Source organism: Thermobia domestica, chromosome 11 (genome assembly GCF_964235325.1).
Source record: "Thermobia domestica chromosome 11, izTheDome1.hap1.1, whole genome shotgun sequence".
Taxonomy (NCBI): Eukaryota; Metazoa; Arthropoda; class Insecta; order Zygentoma; family Lepismatidae; genus Thermobia; species Thermobia domestica.
Window position 1 is genome coordinate 248239241 of NC_137464.1, and position 22167 is coordinate 248261407.

At 36.0% G+C, this 22167-nt stretch overlaps 1 protein-coding gene across 2 annotated transcripts in view; it reads right to left on the bottom strand.

Moving 5' to 3' along the window:
- Positions 1 to 12193: 12193 nt before the first annotated feature.
- ENGase (cytosolic endo-beta-N-acetylglucosaminidase) overlaps positions 12194 to 22167 on the bottom strand; it is a 43143-nt gene continuing 33169 nt past the window's right edge. For both annotated transcript variants that reach the window (XM_081731958.1, XM_081731957.1), the window contains 4 exons: positions 19667 to 19878; positions 18102 to 18224; positions 14659 to 14805; positions 12194 to 12453 (listed from right to left, as the gene is read on the bottom strand). In XM_081731958.1, coding sequence (XP_081588084.1) covers positions 12324 to 12453; positions 14659 to 14805; positions 18102 to 18224; positions 19667 to 19878 — 612 coding nt within the window. In that variant the 3' untranslated portion in view covers positions 12194 to 12323. The remainder of the gene's footprint in view (positions 12454 to 14658; positions 14806 to 18101; positions 18225 to 19666; positions 19879 to 22167) is intronic.

The following is a 22167-nucleotide window of genomic DNA, read 5'->3' on the forward strand; positions in this document are numbered from 1 at the left end:
CACGTACCAGAGGTAAGCGCTCTACCACTGAGCCACCGTGTCTCCTCCCTCCCTGCAAGCAAAGTCATACTTGAAACTAGTGCTCCAATGATGCGAAGAAGGCAAGGAGGTTTCATCATACTAGATCTATTCCAAAATCACCCTACAATACATTAAAAAAGCATCTTGATTTTAAAAATAGCATTTCAACCAAAAGATTTTTTAAAAGTATATCTGTAACATATATCTGATCCCAATAAGCATCCACAAGGAATGAACCCTGGAACACGAGGAATACTGGATTCTTAAGTAAAGTGAATACTGGCTTCTTAGGAAAAGTGAGACGATATATATATATATATATATATATATATATATATATATATATATATATATATATATATATATATATATATATATATATATATATATATATATATATATATACGACAACTTAAAAGAAATTGATATTTATCGTCCTTCTTAGGCAGACTTGTCTCAAAAAATTTCGAGGAGAAACCTCCAAATTCGCAACTTTGAACTTGTGCTGTTAAAACTATTGAAATAACTATTTGAATGATCTTGTTCTCATATTCGAATAAAGATTCACGATTCGACATTTTCGTTCTGAACGAAGGTTTCATTAAGTAGAACTAGTCTTAAGTGTGACATATATATTAAAATTCTAAGCTTGTTTCTTATTTATGAAGAAGTAACACACATAAAAAGAAATTTTCTAAAAACGTTGCTTTTATAAAATGCACTAGACAAGAAAAAATTGCCGGCGCAATTCAATGTCATTACTTTGTTAATGAGCTATTTTATTTTGTGTGCTAAAATAAAGAATTCAAGCTAAGACTAAAAGCATTGGGCGCTCTATCAGGCTAAGACTAAAAGCATTGGGAGCTCTTTGTGAGGCTGAGGGCTGAAGTGTTTACGAGTATTAAGGAAGTGGTTCACTCGTGCCCAATGTTTTATCTTAGCCCGATATAGCTCCCAATGCTTTTAGTTAGTCCGATATAGTGCCCAATGCTTTTAGTTAGTCCGATAGAGTGCTCAATGCTTTCAGTCAGTCCGATAGAATGTCCAGTGCTTTTAGTCTAAATTCCATTTCTTCATTTTGCCCCACTAAAAATATTTTCTCCTTTTTACTGCATTTTATTAAAGCATTGTATTTAACAGGTTTTTCGATTATTTTGAACTCTTTTTTCAATATTTTGAATTATGGAAGTCTTTTTCCTCTTATTACGAAGAGAAAAATGTTCAAACTAGACATAAATTGAACAGTACGCCTAGTCATTTGCAACCAACCTAACTTCTGCGAGGGTTTGGTTTATGTAAACAGCGGATGCTCAATAATTATATATGTGACTTATAATTTACGTGAAAAATACTATACTGTGACCAGTTTCATGTATCTGTACAAACTTTCGAAGCTCTAATTAGTGTAGAAGTAGAAATTTAAATTGAAAAATTTGATTCTAATAAATAGTACTAATTGCGTCGGATTAGGGCACTTTTGTGCCCCTGGGTCCCTGGTCATTGCCAGGAATGCACAGGGCCATCCCTCTAAATTTTGGCAGAGGTACCTTGGCCCATCCCCTAAACTTTGAGAGAGGTACCTACGACCAGCCTTAAAATTTTGGAAATTGTGAAATATAAAAATTTGGTATGGCAACACAGGACCAAAGTATGTACCTCTGTAAATTTGGGTGGTCCATCTCGTTCCCTTTTATCGGTAAAAAAAATCAAAAATGTAAATTTCGGAGATTTTTGATCTAATTTATCCTCTTTAATGATAGCTTATTACCATATATGGTTATATGGGTGTGTATAGGGGTTCATTCCCTTTCATAAGGCATAGGTACATTGGTGCACCCATCTTAAAATTTGGGAGGGGTACCTAGGACCATCCCTTAAATTTGAGAGTGGTCAAAAACAATAATTGGTAAATGTTCTCTAGACTATCTATAGACTAGTTTATATGTACTGTTATAAATTTTGGTGGTCCATCTCGTTCCCTTTCATGGGTACAAAATTACCAAACATTTCGGAGGCTTTTGACCTAATTTATCCCTTTTGATGAGGCTTGTTGTTTCGGGTCTCAATTCAGAACATCGATTAAAAGAGGAGTAAAAATGTTTTTACTCCATTCCCCGGTGTTCATTCTCTGTTCTGTTATATAAGCCCGCACAACCATGACGTAATGGAGGTTGCGTGCACGTAAGGCTTTCTCAGAAACTGCGAGAAACGTGTATACGTTTTCGCATACATTTTCACACCATCTTCAAATCCATTCCCCGTCAAGTCATAAATCGAAAAACGAGCTTCGTACAGAATTAGATCTGATGAGGATCTGTCGATGGTTCTAGGTCAGCCCTTTTTATGATACACACACATATCATTGTAGATAAAAGAGTAGAAGTATAGTCAGTGTTCGAAGTGAGACGGTATGCGGTGATATGCCGTACCGCCTCTGGTTTTTCAGTGATGAAGGCATACCGTCTCTGTTTTTTTAATGATTAAATCATACAGTCACTGAAAAGTATATGCTAAATACTTTTAAAAAATCCATTTTTATACACAGTAATTGACGAATAACTTTGCACATAAAAAGATTTTATTCCTTATGTAGAAATAATTTCTAAGTTGACAACGACATTTCTGTGATATTTTCCCTACCTTTTATTTTTAAAATGAGGTGTCTTCAAAGAATTTCATCTAGTTTATATTTCGATGTGCCATATTGAATTGTTCTTTTCTTATGTATTTGTGTGTGTCTTCTTGCCTTAGTGCATATAAATGCCGTGTTTTTAGAATGGGTGGATTTGGAATACTTCTCAGTCGAGTGGGGGGTCCGGGAGTTTTCCCGGAGGAAATTGTTAATATGTTTATTCAGTTTTTGAGCATTTTCGTGTATAATTTTCTATAATACAACGTAAGGGGATATTTTTAATTTTCTTAGAAATTTGTTGGCGGGGGATCAAAGTCTCTCCATATTCCCCCCGTTATACAGAGAAGCTTTCCAATGGTTTTCAGTCATTATGCAAATAGAAATACAATCTTTTAGACAACATACCCTCATTGCATTTCAACATGTCGATAGCCGGTATGTCGAGTCAAAATCGTAATAAAACGTACTACCTCTGTTTTTTTTCACTTCAAATACTGAGTATAGGGGAGAGGGGGGTACATTTGAACATTGGTACCTTTAAACATTTAAGATAACAGGCTAGAAATAATAGCATATCTGGTGGTTTCAAAACTTTTAGTTTGGCAAAACTACGTTGCGTGACGGTCAACTGTTATCTGCTATTTTAGTGTAACTGTTGGTGAACAGCAGTACTTTGTTACATTTATGGGGTGCAAAGTTGGAATTTTTCTGAAGTCTTGTAAGATTTTTGCCAGAAGCCTGTGTTTTGATATTATCTGCCTTTCATTGCAGAAGCAAGTACATTAATTTACTTATCTAAGGTTGCCCTTTGTATTTCACAATAGTTTGTACTATCTGGGTATTACCAAATTCCGCTTGGTCATGCCGGTTAGGGCAGTTTTGAACAAAAATTAGGAGGCACATTTGAACATTGTTCTACCTCTACTTTTCTGAAACTTATAAGTACCAGCAACATGTTTGTGTTCTCAGACAAGGAAGACAAATGTTCAGTGCCAACTGCTGATATTGTGTGTAGACTTTCTAATCCCACAACTTCTGGAGAGATAAAGCGTACTGCAAAAATACTGACATTTCATGTTCATTTGCAGAATTATAGGGTAGAATAAATTTCGTGTCCATTACCCGGTTAGTAGTAAAAAAAAAAAAAATGTAATTTCTTAGATCTCTTAGATTGCTAGTAGTAATAGGTTTTCCATAAAGTCTATCAGGTAGACGAGCAAAATTAAAAAGTGAATCATAATCATATTTTCACAGATATGCTACGATGATCATATTTTTTTAAAGTTTTATTCAGATCACACCTACGCCTATAGATATGTTGTCCACATATCCTTTTGTGTGTGTGTGTGTGTGTGTGTGTGTGTGTGTGTGTGTGTGTGTGTAACGTATAACGTACAGCATATATGAAGGCCCGTATTTAGGTAAGTGCTATTCTGTGCTCGAGCACAGGACGTCACAATTTAGGGGGCGGCAAAATATTGGAATTTTTTAAAAAAGATTCACAATAAAGTTATATTTAACACTACCACACTCAGAGTCCCGCACAAGAGCGAGAAAATGTTTTAATTCGCCCTAATTACAATAGTTACTAATTTGCTAGCTTATCTGATTATTTTTTAAAAAGTCATCCTCTTCTACTCCCACCCCAAGGGGTGAGGATGAACTTGAACATCATTAAAACTGATACCGTTAAACTCAGCGACCTCGAGAACAATGAATTCAACACTAATATCTGTCGTTTTCGATTACCTTTAAACTCTCGCCAGCCTCACTCGGGAGTTGAGTATGACTTTGAAGTTGAATTGGATTAAATATGTCACTATTTATCTCAGCGACCCCAAAAACTATGAATTCAACTCAATTCAGATGTGTTTCCGAAGGGGGAGGCAAATTATTTAGAGCACAGAGGCGCACAATATACAAATACGGGCTTGCATATACAGATGGTGATCAGAAAAATGGAAACATCTGTAGTTGGCAACACGTCAGATGTATGGGTTGGCAGTGGTGTCGTGGCGCCCGCAGCGCCGGACCGCTGGTGGTGGTGTGTTAGGTCGGTCTCCATACTACGTCAGGCGCAGTAGAACAGCAGTGTCCAGTGGCTGTAGCAGACGGAGGTAGTGTAAAATGGGAGACCTCTCAGATTTTCAAAGAGGACAAATTGTTGCTGCGCGGTTATGTGGAGTGAGTATGACGGCAGTGGCTACTGTGTTAGGTGTGTCGCGTGGGACAGTGTCGAAGGTGATGACGGCCTACACAACACACGGGAAAACCACATCGGAGAAGCGGAACAGTGGGCGGAAGAAAATCATGAGTGACAGGTCACGCCGGGTATTAAAGCGCATTGTCACGCAGAACCGTCGTGCCACTGCGGAGCAAGTGACGGAGGAACTCAATCAGCACCTCCCCCACCCTGTTTCGACAATCACAGTCCACCGCGAATTACATGACATGAACTTACGGGGTCGTGTTGCACGGGCCAAACCGCTCATCAGGGACCATAACGCTTTCGCACGCCGCAAATGGTGCCGCGACCATGCAACTTGGACCGTTGAGGACTGGAAATGTGTGATATGGTCGGATGAGTCATCCTTTACCCTATTCCCAACCACGGGCCGTGTTTATGTGTGGAGAACGCCCAAAGAAGCTTATGATCTGCAGTGTCTCCGCCCAACTGTGAAACATGGCGGCGGCTCGGTGATGCTGTGGGCCGCCATATCATGGTTTTCATTGGGTCCTGTGATCACACTTAGCGGACGAATCACTGCCAACAATTATACGCAATTTTAGGAGACCACTTGCATCCTATGGTCCGGATGTTGTTCCCGGACAATGACGCCATCTTCCAGGATGATAATGCACCCATTCACACAGCTGGCGTTGTGGCAGCGTGGTTTGAGGAACATCGGGATGAAGTTCAACACCTCCCCTGGCCGCCCAATCCCCAGATCTCAATATAATTGAACATCTGTGGTCCGTCTTGGAAACACGACTCCGGCGACGATTTCCACCTCCATCCTCTCTCACAGAACTGGCCGATGCCCTGCACGAGGAATGGTGTAAAATTCCACTTGCTACAATTCACGACCTCTATGCCTCCATCCCACTGTTTCGTAACTTAAAAGGTTATAGCGGTACAGGCTGAGGTCCATCCTGATGAGGTTCTAATGGTCGACTCTGTCTGTTCTGACTGACTGCCAATGAATGACCAAAAACTGACCCATTGTTTACAATTTGTTACGTTTATATACTCTGTTTTTGGCTTTTCACCTATATGCAGTTCCTTATTTTGTTTTTATTATTTGGACATTTTTACTTTCATTTTTAGCTTTCATTTTCTTGAAAGTTCGTTTACGGAACCTCATCCTGTTTGTTTCTTTTATATTTTTAATTTTGGAAGTTTTTAATACACATTGAGATGAAATTACATTACATTTCCTCTTCTGGGAAAAAACTAAATGAACCAAGTGCTTTTTAAAGTCATTGGTTACTTGTATGCTCTCTCCTTACTTTAGATATAAATATATTTTTAATACACATTGAGATGAAATTACATACACCACGTCGCATCAAGGCTGTTCTGAAGGCGAAAGGTGGCCCGACACCATATTAATCTGGTAAGTTGCAATTTTGTTCAGGTGTTTCCAGTTTTCTGATCACCATCTGTATGTTTCAGCAATTATTGCTATTATTATTATTTCTTTGCCATACGCGATTGGTTAATTCTTGTGCCTTAAACCGTTAATGCTGCTTTGTTACATTAGCCTTGTTGTTCGTAAACGAATTCATCCTGAAAATAACGGTTATTGTAGTAAAATAACGGTTTGTTCAAAACTGCCCCACGTATGTTCAAATCTACCCCATGCTTGTTTCAATCTACCCCCCCAAGAGGGTACATTTGAACGACACCCCCTGCGCCCTTGCAGAGAATGACAAGATCAAACAAAGTACTCTATTTTATGGCAAATATAATGCATATTATATTTAGCTTTTGCTACAGTTCTATAAGGAAATTTACTGTGTGTTTGGAAGCAAAAACGAATATTCGAAAACAAATGTTCAAATGTACCCCCCTCTCCCCTAGTTGTATTAACTTGTGATCAGGGTTGGAAAAACTACAGTTTCTTTTAAAACAAAACAAAACAGGTGTTTAAAACATGAAAAAGGTGTTCAAAATATTTTAAACATGTTTTAAAACACACACACACACAAAAACATGTTTTAAACATATTTCAAAATATATAATAACATATTTATTAAGACTTTTTTTTTTTTTTTTTTTGCTCTTGCAACCGATCTTTTCAGTTTTCTTTTCTTTAAAAAAATCGTTAAGACTACACTGTGTTCGGTACAGAACATTTCAGTATTGATTAGTAATTCTCAACTTATTTCATATCACGAGCCTCTTTTATTACACCTTCTTGCCAGTGACTCTCGTAAGTACCTTCTTGGTTGTAATAAGCTTTTTAGGTAGATTTTAAAATCTACCTACTACAGAGATTTCACACAATCTATCAATATACATGGCAAAACAAAAGTCCTCACCATCTTTGTGTGTTGAGACCGGGTTGAGAGGGAATGATGAAACTTGGAAGTGGTCTGACACATCAGATGGAGCTATCAAGCATCATGGCGAACATGTTTGATTGGTTGTTCGAAATTTCAAATGCAAAGGGAGTAATGTTACATGTTTTAAGGCTAGATTTTTATCGGGAATACGGTTATTTTAGCCCTAAAGTCATTTCGTAGTTACAGCTTCTGAAAGTTTTCTAGTTATGCCTTCAGGGGCTAAGCTCGCATTTCGTGGAGGTGGGTGAGATTTTTGTTGCAAAATTTGATTACTATTTCAGGACACTGAAGCTAATAAAATTATTTTAAAATAATAAATATTCGAAAAGTAATGTTTGAAGCACACTTCATGAAGTGCTAACTTTAGAATATTTTTTGCAAGCATATATAATTGGTTGTTTTTTTGAGTCAGCAATTTATTGAAGAAAGATAATATTTTGGGGCGTTCAGAGCACAATGGATTCAAATCCATTTTCAATAAAGTTCAGTTTTGCTCAGCAAATGAATTGTATTTCAAGACGTAATATCTTCGCAGTCGAGAGTCCAGAACAAATGTAACTAAAACCATGCGTAAGGGCGTGGGATAGTTTCATATGATAGCCACTAGACAGGAGCATCAGTGGGACAGGAGGGAAACCACCCCCATCCTCACCCTGAATTTCAGATTTTGGGAATAGAAAGGCAGTTTTAGAAATCTTTTGATAAGCAAAGTCCAACAGAACAAGCTTGAGATCCTTACACCGAATAAATACGGAAAACATACAGATGATTAAAACTGGAAAATTGCTTAGGCCCAATTTCCAGAATTTTAAGCAGGCCCGAAACTCGAAAATAGGAATCCTTTGGGAAAAAATATACAAGAGAGCAATATAGACCTATAGTTCCTTACGGCCAATGGAAATGGATTGTAACTGATCGAAATCCTTATTTATTCGGTGTAAGGACTTCAAATTTTTTATGTTGGACTTCGCTCAGCAAAAGTTTTCTAAATCTGTATTACTACCCCCAAAATCTGAAATTCAGGGTAAGAGGCGGTAACCTCTAAACGAACGCCCCTCTCTAGCGCACTCATATAAAATTCTAGTTTGCATCTTGTCATGTACTGTTTTCTTTCTTTCGTCTCGGATTCGTGGTTGTGAAAATATGACGTTTTCCGTCGGTGTATTCTTTTGGACACACCCTGCATTTATTTAATGTAATTATGTATCATTGACCATAGCATTTGGAGCTTTATTTATTAATCATTTCCACGAGGGGGAAATTATCCCTCCTCCCCCATTCCATCAACGCCCTTGTCTAGCGGTTGTCCTATGAAATTCTAGTCCACACCATAAGGAAGTTTTTTTTTTTAAAAAAAAAAGAAAGAAAGAAAAGAAATCTGTAACTGCTACCAAATTTAAGAAAGCTCCAAGTACTATAACAAAGAACACTCAGCAGAACTGAGGAAACAGATTCGTACAAGTCATGGGGGCGAAAAGACAGGGCACGTGTTACATCACATCTTACGAACATAACAATAATTAAATTATGCAAGCAATCTCTCAAAACTTCATAAGCGAAAATACGATCAGATCTTGCACAAGACATTTAAAAAAGACCACAAAATGGCATCAGACGCATGTCTCAAATCGTACACTCTTGCAAAGAAACCTAAGCTATCGCAAGAAAATATTAGGGACTGCTTTGGTTTCTGTCGTCGTTATTTGAACTGGACACCATGTGGTTGGGAGATTGTGATGTTTTCAAAGAGTCCAGTTCTATCCGTATCAACAGGTGGAATATTTCCACGAGTCTTAGTTACCCAGTTCTATCATTATCATAAGCATGTGGTAAGAGAAAGTTGATCACCACTATATCGTTTCAACAGTGAAGAAATAAACAAAAGTGATGGTATGGTGTTCCATTTCTGCCAAAGGACGTGGTTCATTGTGGATTATGCAAAGAAACACAGCTATAAATGGACGAATGTACCTACAGATTCTTAAGGAAAGCTTCCAGCACATATGAACATTCATCAATGTAGTTATTTCCAGCATGATGGAGAACCTTGTCGTAATACCAAGAAAGATACATTCTACCTTCACGCAGCTACCAGCTACTTGGTTCATGGTTAGGTAGTTCACCAGATCTGAACGTCATTGAAAATGTCTGGTACATCACGAAGAGGAAGATCTCCGAAAAATCATCGACATCTTGTAGAATCTTGTGAGGACAATCAAGCAAGTGTGAATGAGCGAAATATCGCACAATTTCTGTCAACGCTTGGCGCACTCAATGTCTAAGCTCACGGTGGCTCGGTGGTAGAGCGTTTATCTCTAGTGTGCGGGATCCCTAGTTCGATCCCCGTCCAAGTAAGTTTGTGGTGGATAACATTGCGTTCATTGATTTTCTCGAGGTACTTCTGCTTCCTCCCACATTCTCATTCCACAGATTATTCCATCACCATTCTCTTGCCTTACGCATCCATCTTCCTTAGCCTAAAGGGCATAATTGTGGAAAGTTTAACTGAAAGATTTAATCTTTTACTTACGTACTTCAAAAGGAAATCAATCAATCAACTAGACTTTAATGCACTTATTTCCCTGTTGTTACAGCTCTGTACTAAACCTTATTAAAACGACCATCCTCTTCTCAAGCTCAACCCTCCAGAAATAAAACAAATACACACGATGTATATGTATTCAAATATTTATTGTATAAATTCGTTGATTACATGAATTGTTCACTATTTGCAATTGATTCACATTTTTTAATCATCCCCAACTACATAATTTGTTGCTCTTACGATAACAGGGCGAAACTGTATTCAGCTTTCAATAAGAATCTATAAGATTAATATATTACTAAGTAGCGTTAGAGAAAGTTACTTCAATATCCTTGGTGCATTTTTTATTAATATCTGACGGTGCCGGTGTGCAGGCTTTGTCCCTATATTAGAGCAAGTTTGAATTGTTCCGTGGAAATTAGTACACAAACAAAAATGTTTTGATATCGTATGTAGTTCGATGTTCGAGTAAGAACATGAATGATCATCTTCCGTGATCTATTTCTATTTTTTTTTTTTTTTTTTTTTTTTTCTACACTGTCAAATACTACGAATAGGACAATATTTTAGTCGTTAGTAAAAGTCAGTATTCACTTGTATAAATTCTTTTTTCACGAAATTCGGAATGAGCTGATTTTTTACTACATTTTACTGAAAGTTACAGAAATGTGGACTTTACAAGTTGTATTCATTTGGAAGTTATTACCAATATAGACTTCACGAGTTGTATTTATTTCGAAGTTATTACCAATATGGACTTTACAAGCTATATTCATTCCGAAGTTATTACCAATACGGACTTTACGAGTTGTATTCATTTCGAAGTTATTACCAATATGGATTTTACGAGCTGTATTCATTCCAAAGTTATTACCAAATATGGACTTTTACAAGCTGTATTCATTCCGAAGTTATTACCAATATGGACTTTACGAGCTGTATTCATTCCAAAGTTATTAGCAAATATGGACTTTTACGAGTTGTATTCATTTCGAAGTTATTACCAATATGGACTTTACGAGCTATATTCATTCCGAAGTTATTACCAAATATGGACTTTACGAGTTGTATTCATTTCGAAGTTATTACTCATATGGACTTTATGAGCTGTATTCATTCCAAAGTTATTACCAGTATGGACTTTACGAGTTGTATTCATTTCGAAGTTATTAACAATAAGTACTTCACGAGTCGCATCCATTTCGAAGATACTAATAAAAGATGCTCACATTCCAGGAGTAAAAATAGATGAATATTGACTTTCGCTGGCGAGTGCACACTAGTAAAATCAATGTAAAGCTGTTACTTTTAATTTGTTATGCATAATTGTACTTTTATGATGCACAGAAGTGTATATTTATTTATTTTTACAACTTTTACTTCTGTATTATAAAATCCCGTACTTTAAGTATGGATTTCCAGAGAATACTGATACAGGATCACCTTATTATTAATTAGCAATAAATAAATACGTACACAGAGGTGGTTCCTGTGGGAAGTCACGGCGGTAAAAATGTAAATTTTATTGCTACAAGGGAAGAAAGTTTACCTAATGCATTAATTTTTTTATACACCTTCTGAAGCTTTCTTCTCTTAGTTTGTATACTAGCAATAAAATTAAAATTTTTACTGATTTGTCTTCCCTGAAAAGCCTCCACTGGAACAGCATTTACAAGTGTAGTTTACTCCAAACATCCTATTGATATCCACTAATCCAATATTTCCAAGTTCCAACCATGAACATCAGTTTTACTACACAATGACACAAAGTACAGGGTGATTCAAGAAAACGGGAAATTTTGAAAGGTGTGTTAGCAACAGTGGGAATTTGGTAACACTGAACAACGTACGCCAGCCTGTGAACGAACCATGCTATTTAGTTATCATGAATGCTTAGAGTCGTGCGTAACGTGCTTTCGCGATCAAAACGTTTTACAAGAACAATGACAGTGTGGAGGAGACACGTGGAGAGTTCCGCCGTCATTTTAATTTAGAACGCCACGGGCACAAGACAATCCTATGGAGCTACATCAGCTTCCATTGCACAGCAACAAAGTTATTGTGTAGTGTGCCATGTCATCATATGGTGTGATGGGCTCTTATTGTTTTGAAGACGAGAATGGCCATGCGATTACAGTCACATCGAATCGTTACGTCGCTATGCTTGAAACCTTGGTTGTGCAACAACTACAGAGATTTCCACACATTATTGACACTGCCTGTTTTCAACAAGATGGATCAACGTCCCATACAGCACGAATATCGATTGCTGCTATATGCCAATTGTTTGGGAACGTGTAATTTTGAAAAATGGTGGCAGTCAATGGCCTCCCAGATCCCCTGATTTGAAAGCTTGTGATTTCTTTTTGTGTATTCTAAAATGGCATTACTTTTACTACTAAATTAGATAAATTTGTTCTTTTAAAAAAAATGTTTTCATGAAATTATTTAATTTTCAAAATTTCCCGTTTTCTTGAATCACCTTGTATTTGTAACATGCCGGTAGCGAATAATGCTACAATGCAAGTATAAAATATATCAGATTACATGGCACGTTTATACAGCCAACGCCATAGCTGGTTTCAATTCACATAAGGAAAGCCATCCAATTAGGGCAGATTTCGTTTCTGCTAGTTCGACGAAAATTTCCAGAATCCTTCCATTCACGTTCTCCAAAAGATAATGTCTGAAAAGAACGAAAATCAATAAAATAAGACAAATTTAATAATTTTATACATTTCTTCACAAGAATCTCTCTTAGTACTTGGATTGCTTGATTATCTTCAAGAAATTAAATTAAATCATCGATTTAACTTTTCATGGTTAAGCTTGTAGGCTTAAAAATAGCTCTAGAACACCTCACGGACATGATATTGTGTACTACAAATTCGCATGATCTGGTATCAAACCAGAGATTGTTTGGTTGGCCGTAGCTACGGGGGGCGAGTGGGGCTGTTGTTCCGGGTGCTGATAGCAAGAGGGCGCCGAACGAGCAAGAAAAATCAAAGTGTTGGAAAATAGTAAACAACGCGGCGCCCCGTAAAAGTATGGCGCCCTATTAAATCATTATTGTTCGATTTGCAAAGAAATAGATTTGGTGAAAATTTTCTTGCTCCCTCCGCTCGCAACCCAAACGTTTCAATAAGAGTCACAACACGTTTTTACTTATTACTTAAAAAGAGGTTATTATATATGATTTGTTAACCCAGTTATGCCCGAAAAAATAAAGATGATCCCCCACTTCCAGTTTCACCGGGAGGGGGGGGGGTGCTTTAAAAAGGGCCAGTAGAAAGCACATTTGATTGATAGAGCATAGACGAGGACGCCTTAAAGTCAGTATTGCAGAGTGTCCTTTTGCAGTTTGGTCCTGTCATATGGACTGTGTTGGAAGTAACAACGTAAGCATGAGTTCTCTTGAGATATTTAGTTTCATTTCACTTAATACTCCACCAATCATTTCAAAGCAAGTTTTTACCTCATTGACTCAGTTTGGTAAAAGGCATGTTTGCAGGTTAAAATTCCGAAGAAGATAGATTTATCAAGCTGGGATGACCAGAGCACTGAATGTTCTGACTAAGAGGATATTTGGATTAATGAAATACGTTGCGCAACGCGCGATTACAACAATTTGTAAAATAACAAAATGCTTAATATGAAATAATATACGTAATAATCAAATCAATTTACTAGCTCTTAAAAAACTCATTTATTTTCCTTTTTAATTCATTATTAGCATCAAGTTAAAAAATCCTATTTAAAGAGGGGTAATTCTTACACATCAAAATAAGTGCACCACCAGAAAATACATAAAAGTGGGTGTCCCACAGGGATCGATGTTCGGACCACTTTCTTTCTGTAAGTTTTTAATTATTCAAGTGAAGAGCAACAATAATGACTGCTAACTATAGAGTAATTTCAAAATTCTAAATACCTTGAAGATTCAAACGTTATAATGCTGCTAATGTCAAAAAGAGCATGCTACTCAGTAACTGCTATATTATCACTGACTTATCTAGATAACTGGGATGTAGTAAGCACACTAGCCGTGAGTTACTGTGAGATGGTAAACAAGCGTGTGGATTATCCTTATACATAAAAATATTTGTGAAAAATGTACGGAACATCCTTTCTCAATATACTATTCAGAGCTCCTTTCACTTTTTTTGTTCTGTTTTCTTCTTTTTTACTATTACTCGTCTACACGGACACGTGAACAGATGAGTACACCTGCAGAGGATTAGATGAGTACAAGGGAAAGGAAACGAGACAGACGAAAGTAAATGTAAATGTAGAAGAATCTTCAAATGGTCATAAGGAGAGGATCATCCCCAAGGGAATGTATTTTGAGGGACTTGCTAAACTGCTAAACTAAACAAGAAAATATCCATAGGCTTACATTTGTAGAACTTACAAGAGACAATTCGTCTAGTGACTGGTTCTCAATCTTCTCACAGTCATCTTTCAATTCTTATTACGCAAATGATAGGAAATATTTATACTTAGTGGGATTAGTTTTATTTTTGAAAACTCTTTTTACTAGCTTTAATCACTAGCTTTTTAAAAGATGGGATTATTCGTGCCTTATACTTTTTGTCTTTTATATTTAACACAGTTTTTTGTTTACCTTTTTCAATTTATACCGCTCTTCCATTACCTCTACTATTCTTCTTCTAAAACCATTACAAATATTTAGCCAAGCTGCTTTTCCATTTCAAACTTACTGACAAAGCAAGGAAGCGAAACGGATTTATCCTTTTCTTCTGACGACTGTAACAAGTTCAGTACATTATATCTATAAATTTGAGTAGAAAATTTAGTATTTAAAAAAACGTGCGTGTATGTAAAACAATATAGATAAGAGCTAGCTTTAAATTAATAGTATTGCACGTACCTTGTTACCCAACCTTCATATGCTTCAGTTACTATGTTATACATATTGTACTTATCTTTTAATTTGACAACGTCATTTTTATCAAGCATACTAACGTAGCTGTTGCTGTCTTCTTCACTTTGATTGTTTGTTCTCAAGAAAAGCTTCCTGGAACAGAATGATCGAAAACGGCAGTGTAAATATTTGGTTATAGCAGTACGAAAATAATTAACAAGGCACTTTACTTGTGAATATTTCTTACCCACCTCTAATTTTATAATTCTATTAACACTAGTTTTTAACAGCAAGAGACCTTAGGGGACGTTAACAAGATATTTTAACAAATTATTTTTAAATTTCTTAGTTTTAGATATTTTATTTATGAGACTGGGAATAATATGGTCGAAATTATTTCTCTTTTTATTGGAATATTATTTTTTTTTAAAAAAAAATCATAAATATCAGTGAAGTACTATCATTGGAAACATTAACCCCTTGCGTTCCAGGTGTCCTTTTGCTATCTGCGTCCTGTAATACCAGGTTTTCATTTACTATTAAAAGTATCTAGAATGTTAAATAGGGCATAGTTATTGTGCAAAGACAATTTTTTTCTTCTTTTCTCCGATCTTAAAATACAATATCGAAGTTGTTAATTGTTTATCGTCAAAACAAACATATGGCTCCCTTAGGCCTGCCATCCACTGAGACAAAACATTTTTTTGTCAGTAAGGTGCTGCCACCTAAGGAGAAATAGTAGAACTAACTCGTGCCTTGCATTCACTAAAAAATTTCAGCATCTCCAGGATTCATACGACCCTTAATAAAGGATACGTTTTCATTACATCCACATGAATATCACTGGAACGCAAGGGGTTAACGGATTCATTCTTCAAACTGACTGATATTTAAAAAAATAAAATAAAATTAATAAGAGTTAAATTGAATGACTATACTTAAAATAGACTAACAATTCAAATTATAGATAAATATGGACATAAAGGCTGATACAATATAAGCTAGGTTCGAGAGAAGGGTTAATAGCAAAAAAAAAAAAAAAAAAAAAATCAATTCGATTTAGATACAAGATGTTAAATCTTGAAACATATGAGTAACTGGTTTGTGCGTCACGCCATCATTCTCATACAGTCACAAATAGTTTTCAGTTAAATTCACAGAAAATTACAAGTGATATTTCTTTCATAATTCAAACTACATCCTTTTGTTACGAAATTTTGGATAACGAACACCAGCACTTTGGATGTCTTTGAATCAGTGGCGGCGATTGGACGTTAAAAGTAGGGGGGCAAGATATGATCTGAATATGTGTATATTAATGTTAGTGTTCCTCGTTGTTTCTAACACTTTGTTTGACGAAAGGTTGTATAACTAATAGGATACTATATTTTTTAGTTAAAATACCGTATATCGTATTTCATATTTAATTAAGTAAATTGACAAGAGTAATTTACTTAATTGCTCATGGTTCCTTGCTCATGAACATCTTAAAATTCTGTCTGGAAAATTATGTGATCAGATCATTTAATAACATTTGTAAAACAAATAAATAGAAAGAATATTATTAATCATACTAATGAATAATAAGGCTTGTTTTGTAGAAGTTATATTGAAACTGGGGATTAATGAACAACTTACATTTTTAACTCCACATTTGCCATTAAATGTATGTTATTACTCTTAGAAAATGAAAGACAGTAAATACTACATGCATATGCTACGACGCAATTGTAATATTAACTCCTTTGAATTGCAATTAAAACGCAATTCCTGTAGCTGTTCTTAACTCCACGGGAAGACAAAAAACCAATACACTCTTACGCAACGACAAATATTATATGGTACCATTTTTTCTATGAACCAGTAATATATGCAAAAACTTTACATTTCCAAATGCAACTATATACATTAACCATTTTAAATTTTGGCTTTTTAAAGGTAAATTATTGAATTTCAGTCAATCAGCTACAGCATCATCCCTATCTATCCTAGGATCATGGTTAGTACCTCATTCTCTTCAGAATAGAACAACCTTTCAAATGGTTTCATTTACGTTTTCCTATCATGTCGCTAAGGCGGGAAAGTTTGAGGAAAATCTGGATTTTTTTTTTTATTTTTTCATACTTTGATTCCCTCTGGACCCCCTTTGTTAACGCACAGATCTCAAAATCAGCTGAAAAATACGAAGGGTGTACTAAACGTATATAAAAAATTCAAGCTTCTATCTTGAAAACTAAGTGCGGGAAAATGTTTACCAATGAGCTAAGAACATTCCCACAATGCTCCAGATGACCCTATGTAATATAAAATTTTCCTGAGACATCCCTATTTATACTATGATCATTGTTCGTACATCATTCTCTTCAGAATAGAACATACTTTCAAACGGTACCACTCACATGTCTCCATTATATACCTGAGGTGGGAAAATCATGAAAAAATGGATTATTTGTTTAAAAAAATTCCTTTTTTGTACTTTTTGCTCCTCTGTACCCCCCTGTTTTAACGCAGAGATCTGAAACAAATCTGAAAAATACTAAGGGGTGTACTAAATGTGTGTGCAAAATTTAAATCTTCAAGGTGCAAAAGTAAGCCCGCCGAAAATAATATTTCTACAATAATCCAGATTCCCGTCTAAAAAAGGATCTCAGGTAAAAATTCCCTAAGACATCCCTATTTATACTAGGATCATGGGTCGTACATCATTCTTTTTAGAAGAGAACAGCCTTCCAAACGGTACCACTCACATGTCTCCATCATGTATCTGAGGAGGAAAAATCGCGAAAAAAGTGATCTTTTAAAAAAAATATGTTTTTTATTTTGTTGCCCTCTGGACCCCCCTGTTTTATCGCAAAAATCTTAAAAGAATCTGGAAAATATTAAGGGGTGCACTGAATGTGTGTGCAAAATTTCAATCTTCTAAGTGCAAAAGTAAACCCTGCAAAAAGTAATAAAAAAGTCATAAAAATATTTTTTAGTTATGACATCATCACACTACATCTCGACGCAGAAAGGCCTGAAAGCATATGTAACATGTTCTACAATGCCTCCAGGCTTCAGAAAAAAACAAGTAAAAAACTTTTTTGGTACTTTTTCAAATCGAATAATGAAAATTCTAGCCTATCACCGAAAAATAGATGATATAATTTAAAAGAGTTAAGTGGTCACTTCAAAAAAGTGGGGGGCAACTGCCCCCTCTTGCCCCCCCCCTAATCGCCGCCTATGCTTAGAATAAACATGTATTTTCCTCATAATATTTTTTCGAGCGAAAGAAACGGCAAAATAGAAATGGATCTAAATTATTTTGAAGGCTACTAATGTGAAAGATGCATGAGAAAGGGAAGCAATAAAAATCAACAGAAAGCCACTGGCTGATTAAATGTTCGAAATTACAAATATAATAAATTTACTTTATGTGTATAAAATGTTTATAAAATCCTTCGACTCACCGATATCGCTTATCATTTCCTTCTACAAGAAGAACACCATTAACCTCTGCATGTTCTTTCGATGTTTTATACACAAGAGTTACAATAAGAGAATACTGGCACTGGAAACTGCACACAAAGAGTCTGGAAAATAAAGGAGGGATTGACATTGATAATTAAAATTCTATCTACTGTATAGCTTGATTACACAGTTTGCAAAAATGTTGCCAGGAATTCAACTTTGAGGTTGAGGAAGCTGGATTCTGGACTTAGAGATGAAGATTTTTCAGATTAGTTGATTGATTGGCGTTTAACCATTATTCTCAGCACCAAAGCCATATGAGACAGAACTACTCCTTACTGTATTTTTTATACCATTTAAGATCGCAGAGCGTGTTTGATGCAGTGAAAAAATAGCAGTGGATGAAATTCAATATATTTTACGTAATATATGCTATAAAGAAAACCTCTACAAAATCTTATATGGAACACAAGAAGCATTAACAGCAACACAAACTATGTCTCTCTTGTAACTCCGCCATTTGTCCTCTGTGTACTAGTGTTGCCAGACCAACCATCAATTTACTCTTTTCACTTCAACAGTATTACTTGGTTTTTATACTAAAGGGAAGCACTTCCACATAGGGTCAAACGAAGATCACACGCGTTAGCCACTTGGCTACCACGGGACAGTGATGACTTTTGTTCGGATCCCACGAGTCTGAGTCTCACTTTTCAGACCTGGTTTGACCCGGACGGACACGGAAAACATATAGCTCCGGACACACTCGATGACCCACAAGCAGCAGAAATATCAGCTCTACAGCATTACGGAAGAATTTTGTAGTAGATTAATGCAGTGATGCCCCCCCCCTTATGTCCATGACGCACCCCCCCCCCAATTGTCTACCCGTAAGTGTTCTTCCATGAAAAAAATTTCTTTTCGATTAATTTTTACACTCCCTGAAACATATTTATACAGATTTTTACCCCCCCCAAATATTTCAATGACGCACTTTGCGTCATAGCCCCCCCCTTGTGGGCACCCCTGGATTAATGATACCGTGTCATGCAGCTAGAATGGAAGGAAGAACGAATGCTTTCAAACTTTTAACTGAAAGTCCAATTGGAAAATGACTAATAGAAAGACCTAGACGTAGATAGCAGGATAATTTTGAGATGTATCTCGCAGAGATAGGAATACAAACTAGAAACTGGATCCAGTTGGCTAAGGATAGAAGTCAGTGGAGAGCTTTTGTGAACGCGGCGTTGAACCTCCGGGTTCCATAGGCCATAGAGTTAGTTAGTTAGTGAGAAGAAAAGGAAAGCATTAAGGCAGGAAAGGAAAGCTATATGTAGTTATATTTGAATGTGAAAGAAGATCGTGAAAACAATGATTTAGTATATTATGTACACTCACAAAAATAAATATTTAATTACTTTTGTACTATCTCTTTGCACCATCAGGATCATAAATTGAGACATTGGTATTTTACTTATAATTTCAATCTAATGTATGTTCTCACATACGCTTCACAAGTAATATTGTTTTCATATATATATGTATACGAAATTTGAAATATTACCTGGATGAAACGTGTTCTGACAAAGGTACATGGTTTGGTTTGGAAAGTTTCAAACATCCACCACCAACAAATCCGTCCTCAATATAATTCTGCAGACATCCTTTTTCAGTACATATTTTATCTTCAGTTTCTGGTTTAGCCTCTAAACAAGAAGATAGAGTGGGCTGATACTGCTGCTTTCGTAAATCAATCCAAGGAACTTTGGAAACTATCTAAACGAATTGATACGAAACATTTTATTATATAAATAAATAGTTAAAAACACACAACAGAGTAAACAAAGAGAATTCTCAAGATTTAACTACATATAATAAAAATATTTTGCAAACATGTTACAGATTATCTTTAGTAGAAACTATTTAGCTTATAGAATAAGTCATTCCACCTTGTATATACAAGTTTACTCGCATAATTTACATGAGTATTAGGCTATTAAGTCAAAAAGACAAATGTCAGAAACTCATTGAACTGAACAATCTCAATTTTGATAGACTACAACGACAATGAGTACAACTTCTTAAAAGAGTAGGAATGGAGGCATCTTTGTAAATTAAATTAGGTAAGATACTTGAATAAATATTACTATTTGCATATTGCATGTGTTGATCCATACAGTTTAGTACAAATTGTCAAAGAAGCACACAAACACAAATACACACACACACACACTATAAGATAAAAATCTGTTTACAATTCATAAATTGAGGCTAAGGGAGACGGCGATGATGAGAAATGAGTGATAATGTAGGAATGGAGAAAGTGAAAGGAAACAGGAGAACCCCGAGAAAACACGCCCATGGTGTTTGTCCATTACAAAGTCAATTTAGTTGTAGGGTGACCATAATTTTAACAGCTGAAACGTAAAAAAAAAAAAAAAAAAGGAAAGAAAACAAAGTAGACCACTGTGTATATATATTCTGGAAACAAACACATTCATATATATCTGCAAACATATTTAGTGGAAATGAAATTTTTCAATAAATTCGGAGTGTAAACGAACACAACAGTAAAACTATATATCATATTCGTGTACAAGATTTCCGGCTAACAAAAACTCGAAACTCGTTACACAACATAGGAATAAAACTATATAATAAGCTACCAAAATCTGTGAAACAAATACCAAATTTGCAGTGTTAAATTCATTTGAAATTATTGTACCACAATCATCTATTTTGTAGCATAGAGAAGTAGTTTCATTATATATATATATATATATATATATATATATATATATATATATATATATATATTTGTATAAGACAAAAATTAAAATTTACTTTCTGTGTCAAGCAAATATATATTACGTACAAACGACAGTTATTGAAACGTTTTGTGAAATGAAATGAAATGAAATTTCTGAGTTTTACGTCCCACAGTTATGCCGGCTAGGCTAAAGGAAACGCTGATGATGAGAAATGAATGAAATGGTGGAATGAAGAAAGTGAGAGGAAACGGGAGAACCCCGAGGAGACCGATGCACACGGTGTTTGTCCACCATAGAGTTCACTTGGCGGGAGCAGGGTTTGAACCCCATGCACCAGAGATGAACGCTCTACCACTGAGCCACCGCGGTCCCGTTTGAAATGTTTTGTATTGCGTGACGAAGATATGAACTCAAGAGTTCCTAAGACGGATAATTAATTAAATACATAAATTACTACAATCGTACTTGCTTGAAGTTCCTATTGCATTCAGGAAGTTAGGTTTCCTAACTTGGGAGGTCCAATGTTGTTATCATATCAAGGTGCTGATTATGAGGGTGGGAGGGGTGAGCCAATTAATTCCTAGTGTACTAAGCATAAATTATTTATCACAGTGTCGGAATAGTCACAGGTAAAAATCATTAATTTTAAAATATCCGCGTGTTGCCCTTCATCCACACGTCTGGAAACAAATACACGATTCCTGTTTTCGCACTTAAATTGCACAACCGACTGCTCGAGATGCACACGATCCTCAGAAGAAAATACCCTTCTGTAGAAAATGAACACCTCCTTGAGTTTTACTGACTTTTCCAGTGTTACCAACACCCAACCAATACCCTTGCCCGGCAGGTACCAAGCTACTAGCATCTCTCGCGATGCCCGTAAGGTCTAGGTTTGTTATTTACTTCTTTCACTTCCATAAAACGGGACAAATACTACTTTTTTCCATCTAATGACGGGACACCCGGGACATGCCCCGAAAACGGGACTGTCTCGGTCAAAACGGGACGTATGGTCGTCCTACTTACTTGGCATCGTACCAGGGATCTCACTCTACCATTGAGCCACTATGGTTCCACGATAATATAGTTGAAACATTACCGCACCGAACGAATCCAGGGAAACTTCGTAAACACTTTCGGTAATACTTCATCAGGCTAAGAGGGGAAGAAATAGGAGTAAGCAAATGGAGGCGTAAATCTTTTCTTATTTATGTCAGAACCCATTTCATTTTGGTGCTAGGTTAATGCTAGCATTGCACATACAGAAATGGAGACAACTCAGTGCATCAAC